The 16,346-nt window shown below is 42.2% G+C and overlaps 2 protein-coding genes across 2 annotated transcripts in view; both read right to left on the reverse strand.

The window, feature by feature from the left end:
* LOC145413499 (trehalose transporter 1-like protein) overlaps positions 1 to 4,678 on the reverse strand; it is a 6,813-nt gene extending 2,135 nt beyond the window's left edge. The window contains exons 1-2 of the mRNA XM_080283195.1: positions 3,951 to 4,678; positions 967 to 1,096 (exon numbers count right to left, since the gene is read on the reverse strand). Coding sequence (XP_080139321.1) covers positions 967 to 1,096; positions 3,951 to 4,678 — 858 coding nt within the window. The remainder of the gene's footprint in view (positions 1 to 966; positions 1,097 to 3,950) is intronic.
* Positions 1 to 16,346, reverse strand: part of LOC145413542 (5'-deoxynucleotidase HDDC2) — a 136,836-nt gene that overhangs the window by 26,549 nt on the left and 93,941 nt on the right. The window lies entirely within an intron of this gene.

Consider the following 16,346-nt stretch of genomic DNA (forward strand, 5'->3'; position numbering starts at 1 on the left):
TTATACAGTCTTGAAAAATGCTAAAACTCTCTAGTGCGCGTCCACACGTGTGCTGGAACAAGTGTTGGCAACATATAAACAATACAACTACGATCAAGCTGCAAACATGCTGGGAACAGCAGCGTCCAGGTCATGTTGGCAACATCATGATGATGTCTCATTTGCCTCGTATGGACACACTTATACCATCACCTCTGCTGCCGGTGGGTTCGAAGCTGCACTGAAACGTGTTTGCATATATCTGTCCAAATACTGCTGCATACATACTGTATATCCAAATATGCTGCCAGCTGTGTTGTCAAAACATGTTCGAGGGCACGCGTGGACGCGCCCTTAGGCTGACAAGGAATTCGATTCCCGTTCACAGAGAAAACTATCGAGAATGCCAAGAGGTGTTACAAATTCTCCTAATTCACCTCACTACCACAGAATGGCTTGAACAACACTAAAACTGGCTTAAGCATCACCCTACAGTCTTGCGACTCGTTTCATGCACACAGAGAGGGATATATATGATGCCGAGAAGGCTGATGAAGGCGTAGGTCCAGTAAAGGCCTGGTTGTGTGAGCACCGATTGCATGACACTGTACAGCTGCAAGCACAGGGATGTCATAAGGAAACCCACTGCTAAGCATACGCTCATCCCCTGTACAAAAAGGGAGAAAAAAGAAAAAAGGGGTATTGAGATGGGACTGAAGGAAAGGAGAGCAGACTGCATGCACTTGAAGGAAATCACATGAGAGAAGACACAAATAGTTAAAAAGATAAGAGCCATACCGACCTGGAAGTGCATCCTGGTAAGGAAAGTACTTGATGGATAGGACGACAGGGATAACCATTCAAATATGATAGCAAAGACAGATATATACGGCACTAAGATAATAGAGAAGCTAATGACTGAGGACAGAACACAAACACACACACACACACACACACACACACACACACACAAAGAGCTATACCGACCTGGGAGCGCACATTGGTAGGGAAGTACTCGCTGGATAGGATGATAGGGATGGCCGTACTGCAGTTGCCAGCGAAGGCGGCCGTCACGAAGCACGCCAGCGACACCCACTTGCGCACAGACAAATCCGGCCTGAAAAAACAAACAAAACAAATCATCGTCGTCGTGGTCATTGTTGTTCTCGTTACCCTCACCGTCTTTATTGTAGTCATCGTCGTCATTATCGTGATCATCATTATCGTCATTAAGGTGGTCATTATCGTTACCATCATTGCCATCATCATCATCATCATCACTGCTATCGCCATCATCGTCATCATCACTGTCGTCATTATCATGGTCATTTTCGTCATCACCACCATTATCACCGTCCCTGTCATCTTCATGACCATTATCATCAAAAGAGTGATGATGATGTTGATGAACTTATTAATTTTAACTGATTCACCATAAATCTGAGGGAATCATAATGATGATGTCCGACTGTATGTTGCATTTATTCCGGTCATATGAGTATTAATGGTTTGATTACTGATTGTTAACACCATGGCTCGTAAGTGGTTTTGGAGATTCCGTAACACCATTTTCTTACTTATTCTACATTTTGCACCGCACTCTCCTCCTGTATGTTCTTTATGAAAACTATGGTGATTACGAGCGAGAGCAAACCCTCGCGAGTCTCTCGTCAAGTACAGGAGTGACATTTTCTCACATATGAGCGGTCCAACCCCGCCCGACAGTAACGCTTTTGAGAAGCTTACAGTATATCTCAGCAACCACAGGGCCGATCACTGCATGGTTTGCACCATATGATAGCCCAGTTCTTTAAGATTTGTTTTTGACAGGTATCATCACACCCAGCCGGTGCACGTGGCACGTGACACGCGCCAATGCAGCATGTCGAAAATCTTTATTATAGGACCACAGGCTAGACAGTTTGTCGTAAATGCATGAAACTTGGAAGGTAGATAGAAATCAATATACTCTAGGTAACCTCGGGGTGTAAGGCGACATTTCAGTGTTTTCGGATTTAAATGGCCTCGCTCGTAACTCGCCTACAATGGCGTTTTACTGATATTAAAACGATATAAATGACATGCAAGGAAATGTTAATGATATGCAAACTAAATCGCTAAGGGAGAGGTGCAACGAAACTTTATGTATCCTTTCGTATACGGTCTCTCTCTCTCTCTCTGGCAACTTCTTGGAACTGAACCGTCGAGCATTAACGCCTGCTTTTCCGACCCGACACTGCTAAGGTACCATCAGTAAAATAAATATCTGAGGGAGACAGTATTACGATGATAATGATACTAATGATAATGATGATACTGATACAGTAATATTACCATTCGTTCACCTGGTAAGCAGTACCGGGAACACTGACGGATGATGGCGGGAGATCATGCATGATCTCTCTCAAACGTCACCCGATATTGTGCTTATAGATTTACTGATTATTTTACACTGTTTAACAATCAATCAATCAATCATTTCCTGTGGCACCCCACGGGATGCATAGGGCCTCAATGAACTCTCTCCACCAATATTTGTCTCTTGCCATCTCCTTCAGGTCCCACCAACACTCCTCTCCTGCTTCTTTTTTCATTGTCTTCAACCAGGTTTCCCTCGGCCTACCTCTACCTCTTCTTCCTCTAGCAATCCACTCTGGCACATCCTGTATTAAACAACCTTCTTTTCTGTATATGTGCCCCAGCCACTTCCAGCGAGACAGTCTCACATATTCATTAACTGGTTCCACTCTCGTAATATCCCTTACTCTTTCATTTGTAACTCTGTTTTGCCACTTTACCCCAAGAATCCATCTCAGTATTTTATTCTCAAATCCTAATACTTTCTGATCTGTTGCAATTGTACTGTACCATGACTCATGCCCGTAAATTAAAATTGGTCTAACCATGGACTTGTAAATTTTCACTTTAGTATGCACCGAAAGCATATTATTATTCCAAACAGATTTCAACATTCCAACAGCTCGCCAAGCCTGTCTAATCCTCTCCTCAATTTCATTGTTTAATGATCCATTAGATGATACAATCGTTCCCAGATATTTAACGTTTTCTACATTCTTCACCACATTATTCCCAATTACACAATCGATTTGGTTCTCCACGTTCATATTAATAATTTCAGTCTTTCCACAATTTATTACCAATCTCACTTTTTCTCCTTCCTCCACCAGACAATCGAGCACCCTCTGCATCTCGTAAATACTTCCGCAAATCAGTACAATATCATCAGCATAGTCCAAATCCATCAGCTTCTTATTTTCTTTCCAGTTAATTCCTGCACCTGTTCTGCTTACAACCTTTTTCATAACATAATCCATAACCAAAACAAACAACAATGGCGAAAGAACTCCTTGAATCACTCCTGACTTAACTTGAAATGGATCACTCAAAGAACCACCCACCATTACCTTACAAAAAGTACCTTCATGCAGGCTTCTAATAATATTTACAAACTTTTCTGGTATACCATAGAATCTCATAATTTTCAACATAGCTCCACGTGAAACACTATCAAACGCCTTTTCAAAATCCACAAAACACATGTTAAGTGGCATTTTCATCTCATTAGCTTGTTGCATTAGATGCCTTACAATAAAAATCTGATCATTACAACCTCGACCCTTTCTAAATCCCGCTTGTTCTTCTCTTAAAATTTTATCAATTACTGGCTCTATTCTGTTCAACAAGATTTTGGAAAAGACTTTTCCAACTACAAGTGTCAAAGTTATCCCCCTCCAATTGCCACACACACTTAAATCTCCCTTTTTTGGTATTTTTATAATCACTCCATTTTTCCACTCTTCTGGAATTCCACCATTATCCCAAGCCACATTAAAAAGTTTCAAAAGCGCATTCATCAACTGTTTAACACACATGTAGTATTATTAATAGTTACTGACATTACTTTAGAGCAGAAAATAGTGAAAATGATAATGATGATTTTGTGATCTTACCTTCCGTTCACCCTGTAAACGATGTCGGACACATTGGCTGATGATGGCGGGAGATGTGGCACGGTGTCTTCATGCATCGCGAGATATTCTAGTCCACCTAGCACACCGAAGGAGACGGTTAGGAGTCCCATTGCGATCATGAGGCACCACCGCCGGCCAATACGGTCAACTAGGACGACGAGGGCAAGGCTACCGCAGAGGAGAGAGGAAGTGATGACGACCGTGCTGAGTGCGGGATCTAAGGGGAGGCCAACAGAACTCTGAAAAAGCCGCGTTGCATTCACCTTCATAATTTCAGATCCGCTGAATCCCATGATAGTGTGTAGTCCGAACAATACCAGCAAGTTCCCCATGCTCTCCTTGGTTGTTAGGGCTGACCAGCCCGATCTCTCATCCTTCCTGTTGTTCATGAGCTGTATTTCCTTCAGCTCCTCCACAACGGTGGTTCCGGAAGCTCTCAAGCGAAGCAAAACACGGCGCGCTTCACTCTCCTGCCCTCTTACCATCAGATAAGTCGGGCTCTCGGGTAAGATGGCGACAATTAACACGGCGTATCCAAGCATCATAGCCAAGCTTATGAAAGCTATGTGGTACCAGGTCGCAGCCAAACCTAAACTGGTGACCATGACGTATCCGGCTCCCTTCATGACGTCCAGTATTGACACCATCATGCCCCTGATGCTGGGACTGGCCACCTCTGCCATGTAAGTTCGCATCGACACCACCATGACTGCAATCGTTATCCCCGTCACCAACCTGTTCATGAAAGACCTTCCTTTAATTTTATTCTTTTAGTACAAGATCGTTAATGAATACTATATATATATATATATATATATATATATATATATATATATATATATATATATATATATATATATATATATATATATATATATATCATTCTGTGACGAATTGAAAGAAAAAAATCCAGTCACCTCTTAAGTCCTGTCCACACCGTTGTGCGCCATGTTGCCCAACTCGTGTTGCTGAGGCCGGTGATGTCCATATTAGTACAATGGGGATTATGGGCAGCGAACGCCAGTTAAGATTGAGCTGCGAGAGGAGGAGCATGGACACCAATACTGCAGCAGCTCAAGAGACTGTTTATGTTGAGCATTGTGGCACTATTTTGAGCCAAAAAGAAAAGGAATTGGAAAAAGAAGATATGCTGCAAGCAGTGGCTGTCTCGACTTAATTTCAGAGGGAAGACAGACGGCTCTTGCGACGCAAGCTGCCACCATGAAATGACCCTCTGCCAGATTTGACAGAAGCGCGATGCACAGACTCTCCAAGACACAGAAAGAAACCCTAGTTGGGCAACATGACACACATCAGAGCTCAAAACATGAGCCCTTGTGTGGGCGGGGCTTTAGGGATGGAAACTGCAAGGCCGTCACTCCAACTGGGACATTCTGACCACTACACCACAGACATTTTGTTAATGAGTGACTGCCATTTAATTTAACTTCTTTGTTACATGACCGCCATTAAAATTAACTGTTATTGAAAAATCGTTACCTAAATTCGTCCTATACTGAAAGACCACCAAATTATTTCGTTAAGTATTCCGTGAACTTCGCTACAGTTCGTTCCACATTGTCCATCCAGGGTAATATGCTCCTCAGTACATAATTCCTCCAACTAAGCACAATCCATTGACAGCACTTACCTATCGCCTTTCATACATCGCTTCTTACAAACTCACTATGTACCCATCTTCTCCACGACCTGCCACACTCCCCTACCTTCACAAACTCATTAACTTTATGTGCCCATTTTCTCCACGGCCTACCACAATCCCCTATACCTTCACAAACTCATTAACTTTATGTACCCACCTACCACACTCCCCTACCTTCACAAACTCATTAACTCTTTGTATTCACCTTCTTGGCCTACCGCGCCTTCCCTACGTTCAAACGCACTCTCATATATTCCTCTCACCACCCTGCCGTAGCTTGCATCACTAACCTGCCGACAATAATGGTCTCCACGTTGGACGCCAAAGCTACTATCAGCCAACTGCCCGCTTGCAAGAAACTGTGAGGAAAAGTACGGTAGTCATAGTAGTTTCAACCTCAGGCTCATCTGAAAGTAAACTCAGTGGACTGCATGTTTAAGTGGCCCTCCTGCAGTCCAGCATCCTCTTTAGGGGAATGAGGAAGTTATTTGGGGACGTTTGCATAATTAGGCAGTGGAGCCGCCTGGTTATGTTAGTGCCACCACACGAAAGCGTCCCTCGCCAGAACCCACGGTAATACTACACCATCTTAACCAATATTTCTGTAATAAAGTCACAAGATATAAAATGCATTATTATCAGGAATCATTTTTATGGCCCTATCTTTTTATTATATTGTTATTTGTAATGTACTTAATAAATCTCCAGATAGATGTGCATTATCATTATGAATAAGATCGTGGTTTTCCCGTATTCACTTCAGTAGATTGTAAAGTGATAATGGATATCCAGACAGAAGTACATTATCATCGATCGTATTTTTTAGCATTTATTTTAGTTTGCTTTGCACGTGCTATAAGTGAAGATAAAATATAAACAAGCAGTCTTACGGCATTAGCAACACCTACATGCAAAATACAGGCTATATCCATTGGTGAGTTATTGATGCAGACTATTGTGATATTAAAGAGAAAGTTAAGACACAATATGCAAATAAATAGCTAAAGAAGAGTGCAACGGAGCCTCCTATGTCATCGAGAATAAGATACAAAGGCGAGCAAATAGGGTACTGTGCAAAGGCTCAATAAAGTGTGTGCATAGGGTACGTGCAGACTCAATAAAGCGTGTGAACAGGATACTGTGCAAAGGCTCAATAAATTGACTGAATAGGGTACTGTCCAGACTCAAGAAGGCGTGTGAATAGGATACTGTGCAAAGGCTCAATAAAGGGTGTCAATAGGGTACCTGGATAGGATGATGGTGAGTCGTCTGCCTATTCTCCCAGTCATCCACCCACCAGGTATCAAAGCCATCGTCATGCCAATGAAGTTCGCGCTCCCTGTGAAAGGAATCATCAGTGTTTGGCTAAAAGCGTTGGTCCGAAACTTTTTCCTCATCAACTCGAAAAGTTGATCGTAAGACAAAATAATCGTCAGGAAGCAGCAGCAATAAATTGAAATACAGGCCAGGAAATAAAATAGAAGATTAAATGGACTGTAGGAGTTGAAATAGCCAAAACTAAGATTCGGTTGTCATCATCTCCACTCACCCATCAAATCCAGTTGTGACTGCGTGGGGTTGATGTGTGTGTGGAAGAGGGTGGTGTTGTCGGTAGCGAGGTGGGAGACGAGGGTATTGGGCCAGGAAGATCCCATTCCCACCACTAGGTAACCGATCGTGCCCATCAGTAGAATCACAACCTGTAATGAAGAAAAGATATACGTCGATGGTGAAAAGATACTAAGATACATCCCTTGCAAAAAGTAAAAGATGTGTCGATGGTGAAGTGACACCTGCAATAAGTAGAAGAATATGTGTCGACACTGGAACGATATAAATAAAATATAGGAAAATTATTAACTCGACATGCTCACTAGCAAAATCAAGACCTAGGAGAATTACAATAAAGGAAAGCCCCACATTTCCAGGGATGGGAATAATTGAAAGATACCGGTACTACGAAGTGGGGATGGGATTAAAGACGTGTGTGTGTGTGTGTGTGTGTGTGTGTGTGTGTGTGTGTGTGTGTGTGTGTGTGTGTGTGTGTGTGTGTGTGTGTGTGTGTGTGTGTGTGTGTGTGTGTGTGTGTGTGTGTGTGTAGGACAGAAACTGCACAACCATAAAGGGACTAGACAATTGACATATAAGAGATTTTCTACGGTAAACAAAGGCTCAAGGGAACTAGGCATCACTCTACTAAAAACACAAATTGGACTACACTTTACGAAGTGAACACCTAATAGCGAACCATCCTTTTAACTTAGAGGATAGGGTGGTGGTAGTCGTGAGTGATGATGACGATGATGATGATGATTACTATTATTATTATTATCATCCCGCTACAATGTACGTGACAATGTGATGATAAAAAATGATTATGCTAAAAGTGATATTAATAATGATGATGGATATGACAGTGACACCGATGATTACGATGGTGGTAATGGTGATGGTGATGAAAATGATAATGAAGATGACAGTGACCACGATAATGATAAACAAGGTAACGAAGACGATGAAGGTGTTAGCGAAACCTCTAACGATGACAAAGACGGTGCCGAAGACGACGACGATGATTATAACGGACGATGACGATTACAACAACACCGATGGGAAAGACGATGGTGATGACAATAAATAAATAAATAAGTATTCAAATAGGCAGATAAAGTAAATAAATGAGTAAACAAATGAATAAAACTACATTCCCCTCTCACCTGGTGCCGTGATGGACTGGAGATGACTGATGGTGTGGGTGGATCCGTCACTACCACGCTGTCCACGGACTCTGGGAAGAAGGTATACCTCCAAATTAAATTCCATAATCCTTAATCTCCAGATCGCCTAAAATAATCTCCATAATGTTCAAAATATTCTTCCGGCAGTCAAATCTCCATAATGCTCAAAGTAATCTCCAGATCGTTCTAAATAATCTCCATAATGCTCAAAGTCATCTCAAGGTCATCTAAGATAATCTGTAATCTCCAGATCGCCTACAATAATCTCCACAATGATCAAAGTTATCTACAGATTGTCTAAGTTAATCCCCATAATGCTCAATGTAATCTCCAGATCGTCTAAGATAATGCGCAACCAATAACTACTGTATATTTAGTTAGGGAGATACCCCTTATGGTGAAGGGTTTCGAAATAGCACGTACAAATTCGCTCAGAATAATAATGCCATTTGTGTTTCACTTCTTACTTATACCTGACGTTTTTACATATCTTAGAAATGAGACCTCGCAATGAAGGAGTTGAATAAGTTAATTATTACAAGTATCCACTCATTCGGATAACTTTACAATGAATGACATGCTAAATGATTTCAGGCGTCCTAGGAAGCCATTTTCTACGTTGAGTGGCAACCATATAACCAAGTGATGCCTGATGGTCCAGTTGGTTAAAGCAATCCAGCTAGATGGGGCCCATAAGGGTTTACATCCGAGGGGTGGTTGGGGTTTATTGCTCACAACGCCACTCAGGGATAAGTGAGGCTGGTCACCTTTGCTCTGAATGTTGAAAGTGAGTAGCCTGGCCTCGGACCCCCACGCTCCTGATGGGGGGAGAAAAGGTTGGAGGAGGGAGACTGGATAACAGATAGAGAGGAAGACCGCATAATGGACAGGAAGACCATGAAGCGCACTGCAGGAGTAAGTCTCTCTCAGTTACTTTATTAGTGAGACACCGGCCTAGAATGCAGTGGCCCCATCAGCCTGACTAGCCATCCTCGGCACAGTCCGATAATAAACCAACGCAATGAACACCGCTGGACCTCTGATCTTGCCAACCATGTGGCCACTGCAAAGTACAGAACCGTGCAAATTTCACTTATAGGGACTATGAAATTGGAAAAATATTGTTTTCACGCCCTGTGTTGGAATTTTAACATGTTACAAAGTGAAATAATAATAATAATAATAATAATAATAATAAATGTACTGTAGGACGTGCCAGGAGTGCCTATACCTAAGGGCGCTACTAAGATGCTGGTGCTGATAATGATAATAAAACCTCACTTACTGATATCAGGATTCCAGGAGCTGGTAGAATGGTAACTGAGAGTCGGTGTGGAAGGTGAATTTAGCTCTGGAAGGGTGCTACGTCGTTCTGTCGTGTTAAAGTTGGCGTCAGTGTGCTCCGTAACATTGGTGGCAGCAGTGGGATCAGGAACATACCCAAGGTTACTGTTGCCATCGTGCTTGGAGTTGCTCTTACCGCTTGTGTCTTGTGTGTTCTGGTGGAGGAGAAGGACGGGGGTGAGACTGAGTGTAGTTAAGTCTTTCATACCCCCCCCTCTCTCTCTCTCTGATATATTCTCACTGGTCATTTTATTAAAGCATTCTACATTACAGTATGAAACACACACACACGCACACACACACACACACACACACACACACACACACACACACACACACACACACACACACACACACACACACACACACAACAGGCTCCTTTTCCAAATACAAGATCAAAATACAAATATAACCTACCAAACTGAGAGCAAATTAACCATTTCAAATTCATTATTTTTTCTATCAAGCCGCTCCAGACGATTTTATCACCTTATTAGAGGGCTTAAGTAGTACAGGGGTTAATGGAGGTTGTATCTAATCCCTCCAGTTCGAAGATTCTTTCCTAAGCTGGGTAAAATCGTCTGGCTTAGCAAAAAAATATTACGTAAGACTGCTTTGGCAAAATTCAGAAACCCAAACTGTGCAATCAATCTATATTCCTTTAACGAGATAATGATAACCCAGACATACGGAATAGCAGCAGCAGCAGCAGCAGCAGTAGTAGTAGTAGTAGTAGTAGCAGTAGTAGTAGTAGTAGTAGTAGTAGTAGTAGTAGCAGTAGTAGTAGTAGTAGCAGTAGGTGGTAGTAGCAGCAGTAGTTGTATAGTGTAGTTGTATAGTGTTGTAGCAATAGTTGTTGTAGTAATAGTAGTAGTGGTGGTAGTGGTGATAGTAGTGGCTGTTGTTGTTGTTAGGTATCCCCAGACTCATTTGGACGTGAACCCAGTGAACCCCATGCTGAAGTTGCCCGTCACCTGCAGTCCACTATCCTCTTTTCGGAGGATAGGAAGGGAATTAGGGGACATTTGTTTAACCTGTTAAAGGCAGCGGACCCACCCAGTTATATCGGTGGCATAACGTGAAGGCATCCCTCCCCAACATTGCTATAAAAAAAAACACACTAAAGATGAAGAAAAAAAAAAGTGGTTATTTCATGGTATTTTAAGCTGTCATATAGAAGAGTTGATTTAGGTCAGACGTGTCAAACAATACTATATTATCGTTCGTTTATTTTAACGTTATGTCCAACCAACATAGTACCAGAACAAAGGAAAGTATGAAATCACTCTTTATCAAGGTCGTTGCCCTATGTACAGACTGTGGGTCGACCAAAAATCATTAAATAAAAAATGAGAGAGAGAGAGAGAGAGAGAGAGAGAGAGAGAGAGAGAGAGTTATATTCAAATGAATTATGCATTCACCATGATCAGGAGCTGCGTATCCTTCGTAGTCGTCGCAGGGAAGGGGTGTCGGCTGGGGGTGGATGGATAGATGTGGGGTCCTCCTATCCCACCTTCGTCAGTGATATCAGCTGCACGGAAGGGAGGAATGGAACCTGGGAGGAGAAAGTATGTTGTGGTTGTAATATACAGAGGGATTTGTACTCCTGTATTGCGCTCTCCAGTCTTGCGTATTGCGGGGACGGCCCAGTTTGCTTTTGTGAGTAGCGAACATGTTTTGGCTGCTTCGTGAAATTACGGATCAGTCATGCAATCACTGGATGTACAATACGTGGGCAGGGAAGTTGGCAGGTAGAAAGGAATCTGCAGTGATAATATAAGTCCCAATCATAAGCGAAATAGTGCTGGAAAAAGACGCGTCCAAGTGGTGACACTGATTTGACAAGGTGGTGGAGTTGGTGATTATGCAAACGTCCCTCAACCTCTCCCTGTCCCACGAATGGAGGAGGATTTGGCATTAGCAAGAACAAAGAAAGAAATCCCAAAATGATGAAGAAAAATAGTGTGTCGATGGTCAGAAACAAAAGAATAACAGGGTGTCAGTGTAGTGATGTGGTAAGAATAAGAGTGATGTTGCAAGAATAAGGATGATGCAACGTGAATAAGGGTGAAACAACAATAAAGGTGAAGCAAACAAGAATAAAGATAATGCAGCAAGAATAAAGATGATGCAACAATTAGGTTAAGAAAGGTGCAAGAAGAATAAAGATGAAAAAAGAATAAACGTGATGCAACATGAATAAGGGTGATGCAACAAGAATAAAGGTGATGCAGTAAGAATAAAGGTGATGCAACAAGAACATGGGAAATGCAACAAGAATAAGGAACATACAAAAAAATAAGGGAGAGAGCAGTAAGGGAGATGCAACAAGAATAAAGGAGATGCAACAAAAATAAGAGAAATGCAACAAGAATAAGGGAAATGCAACAAGAATAAAGGAGATGCAGCAAGAATAAGGGAAATGCAACAAGAATAAGGGATATGCAACAAGAATAAGAGAGATGCCACAAGAATTAGGGAGATGCAACACGAGAAAGGACAACAAGCATAATCCCCTCCAAGCCTTCACCTTCACCAAGTGGTTAACGAAGTAGTATCATGGATGGTCAGGGCTGGTAATCCTGGCTCCACATCGCGGGTCCTTCCTGACACGTGACTCCAACAAACCCACCCCACGGCAGGAGACTCTATGTAACCTAGGGGCTCACAGCAAACACAAATAATACCAGAAATAGCTCTTAAAAGTTCCGCAAAAATACCACAGTTAGCCCCAATTTTTTTCTGTAAGAATACCAGAATCTGCCTTAAAATCGTTTAAGTAATGATACCGGACACTCCTGGTTGCTGGGCAGTAGTTTAGCTTAGAACCATTTCCTTCTCCCCCTCCTCCTCCTTATCATCATCATCATCATCATCAACCTCGCAATCACCATCATCATCATCATCACTTGCCAGAGAAATTCCGTGCCTCGCCCGGCCTGTAGGGTGGAAAAAAAAAAAATCATTCTGTACTTGTAACGTGGCATACAACGTGCCGTGTGGTATTCATCTCTCTCTCTCTCTCTCTCTGCCTTCTGTCCATCTATCTATTCGCCTATTATGTCTGTCTATCTATCTATCTATCAATCTGTGTTCATCCATCCATCTGTCCGTCTGCCTGTCCTTCTATCTATCTATCTATCTATCTATTTATGTCTGTCTATCTGTCTTTCTATCTGTCTATCTGCTTTCTATCTTAGCAAGTCACTTTTCCTTTACCACTGTATAAAATTTACCAGGAGTAGCAAAAATAAAATAAAAAAGCGTAATCTCAATGAAAGGCTTAACATTCGCAGGCTGCTATTACTCACTCTTAGCTGAATAAAATCGTCTGGCGTGACTGTAAAACAGAATAAGAGTTACCCCAATCATGTGGGGGTTGATCAGGCGACATTATGATCCACCACCCCCCGAGACATGCTCGTGATTAAGATGAGGACGGTCGGTAAAGAAGTGATTTGATGCATCCTTTTCACTTTAACTTGGCCTAGAATTGCCATCTCCCCGTCCTGAATGCTCAGTTGTAACAATGGTTTAGCATTGGACTATGATGCTGGTCACAAAGAAGTGTTGTTGAATGGACGTATGGAGCATCGTCTTTTTGTGCCACTGAGCTATACGAAATACATCATAAAAGGACGGAAATCTGGGTCAGCTTAAGGTGAAAAAAATATAGACTAAGAAGGGTAGAGAATTTCTTTACCCACCAATGATAAAACTCTATTGACAGGCTCTAATTCATGTGGACGCAATGTAGTATTGTGGTTAGAACGCCCCGGTAGGAGTGTCGGCCTTGCACACTCGTAGGTCCGATCACTGGAGGTTTTTCGATATGTAATGCCATCAAGGGAAGTAGGCTGGTCATCTATCCTCAAATGTACTGGACTACACTAGCCTAGCCTCGGGCCCCTACGCCTCGAAGGGGGATTGGCTTTTACCAGTGTTTTGATACCCTAACCCCTGTCCTGGTGGTGGAGAGGGACACCTTCATGTGGTGGCTCCAATATAGCTAATCGGCTCCACTGCCTGGTTATACAAACGTCCCTCACCATCCTCCCTATCTCCCAAAGGAGAATGATAGCCTACAGGAGGAGGGCAACTTTTACACCACACCCGCAAACACACAAACACGCAACTTAGGTGTCTGGCGTACACACACACACACACACACACACACACACACACACACACACACACACACATGCTAAGAAGGATAATAACATCATTCATTAGACCAACCCTGGAATATGCATCAATAGTCTGGAGTCCTCATCTCAAAAAGCATATAGACAAGATTGAAAAAGTTCAAAGGGCCGCTACAAGATGGATACCAAGCTTAAGGGACCTAAGCTACGAAGAAAGACTAAATAAACTGAATCTACCAACACTACAGGAGAGAAGGAAAAGAGGTGACATGATAATGCTATATAAGTGCATATCAGGAAAGGACAAAATAGACATAAATGATTACTTAACATATGAAGAAGCATCAGCAAGAGGACACCGCAAAAAACTGCATAAGAAGAGAGGTGATAAAGACGTAAGGAAATTCAGTTTCCCAAACAGAGCAATTGATCAATGGAATGCACTACCGAATGAAACAGTGTGTGCCAAAACAATTCACAAATTTAAGGATATGTACGATAAATATGGTCTAAGACACGGGACAATACGAGCTTGACTCATTCCTGTAAAGATACAATTAGGTAAGAACACACACAATGGATTAAACATTTGTTATTATTTTTTGGAGGGTTTACTTTTTTAGTTTTCCTCACTAAAACAGGATTTTTTTTTTCTTAAGACAAAACCCATTAATGAAGACTCATCCTTGTGAAGTACTTGTATATTGTGCAGCCTGAACACAGATAATGACCAACAACCTGCTACTGCCAACGATATGTTTAAAAGGGCGTCATTGTAATATAGAAGTTAAACTGGTGTGTGTGTGTGTGTGTGTGTGTGTGAGAAGGGGGGGGGGATAAACGTGTAAAATGTACCCTAACATTTTTTAAAGCTTCATATTTTACGTTATGGCCACTATTTATAAGACTTGTGATGTCTGTATTATTCACAAAACAGGTTTTAAGTCCGTCGGTGTTATTCTCCATGACTTGCAAAGCGCGTCAGGAGAGAGGAAGAGAAAGGAAATAGGGTGTTAGGATAAAGGTAGAGAAGAGAAACAGGGTGTTGGAATAAAGGTAAAGAAGAGAAATTGGGTGTTAGGATGTTAGGAGAGAAGAGAAATTGGGTGTTACGATTTTAGGAGAGAGGTAGAGAAGGGAAACAGTTTTAGGATGTAAGGAGAGAAATAGAGAAGCGAAACAGCGTTAGGATGTTGGGAGAGAGGTAGAGAAGGGCTATAGAGTGTTAGGATGTTAGGAGAGAGATAGGAAAGGGATATAAAGCGTTGAGAGAGGGGTAGAGAAGGGAAACTGAGTTTTAGGATGTTAGGAGAGAGATAGAGAAGCGAAATACAGCGTCAGGATGTTAGGAGAGAGGTAGAGAAGGGATACAGAGTGTTAGGATGTTAGAAGAGAGGTAGGGAAGGGATATGCTCTCTCTTATCCTTTCCCTGCCTCTCTTCTAACATCCTAACATAGGCCTTCACACGAGAGAGAGAGAGAGAGAGAGAGAGAGAGAGAGAGAGAGAGAGAGAGAGAGAGAGAGAGAGAGAGAGAATGTTAGGATGTTAGGAGAAGGATAGAGAATTGATACAGAGCGTTAGGAGAGAGGTAGAGAAAAATTCGTGACCTTTGTTTAGCCTGCATGCCATGATACAAAGCGCATTTAGCACATGGTAAAGAATCCAAGAAGGGTGTCCAGTCTCGAATGATACAGCCGTGGCACATATATGGACGGTGGGTATTAGTGCCAAAGTGGTGACACGGGAAGAAGTATGACACGTAAGGTGGCTGCAGAAGGACTATCAAACCAATGCCCAGAGCAGAACACAAAAACATTACTTCTACTACTATTACTTCTTCTTCCTCTTCTTCTTCTTCTACTACTACTACTACTACTAATAATAATAACAACAACAAAAATAATGATGTAACACAGACGTACATTATGTGATGACGGTGGTGGTCAGCTGGGGTGGTGATGTACAGCAGCGATGTCAGAGTGATTTGAACAGAGCGAAGAGCAGAATACAATGTAGACGAACAGAATGATGAGTCGAGCAGAGTGATGTGCAGACTGATGTTGACTTAAGCAGCGTGAAGAGCAGAGTGATATGGACTTCAGGAGAATCAGTAGCAGAGTGAGCTGGAGTTGGGCTAAGTGAGGAGCAGAATGAGAAGCCAATGTTGTACTGAGGAGGTGCAACGCTAGACTAACCCAGCCTCGCCCGCACACTCTTCGTACTCTGATGTCTTCTGTCACCCTGACTCGTTTTATAGGACGTACACCTCAACCATCAGGAAATTTCCTTTATATTGCAGAGTATTTCTCGTAGCTCAGAGGCAGAACGAGACAATACTACGGCTCTGCATTCTTGCCATAACTCTTCTTCGTGACTGGCATCATATTCCAGTGTTAATAGCTTGTTAAAACTTAGCATTCAAAGTGAAGTTGAACGATAGTACTCCGTCCGGACATTTAGTGCCACACATTATAATTGCCGTC

This window comes from Coenobita brevimanus, chromosome 96, assembly GCF_032717465.1.
Source record: "Coenobita brevimanus isolate Jiangsu-jjx chromosome 96, ASM3271746v2, whole genome shotgun sequence".
Lineage (NCBI taxonomy): Eukaryota > Metazoa > Arthropoda > Malacostraca > Decapoda > Coenobitidae > Coenobita > Coenobita brevimanus.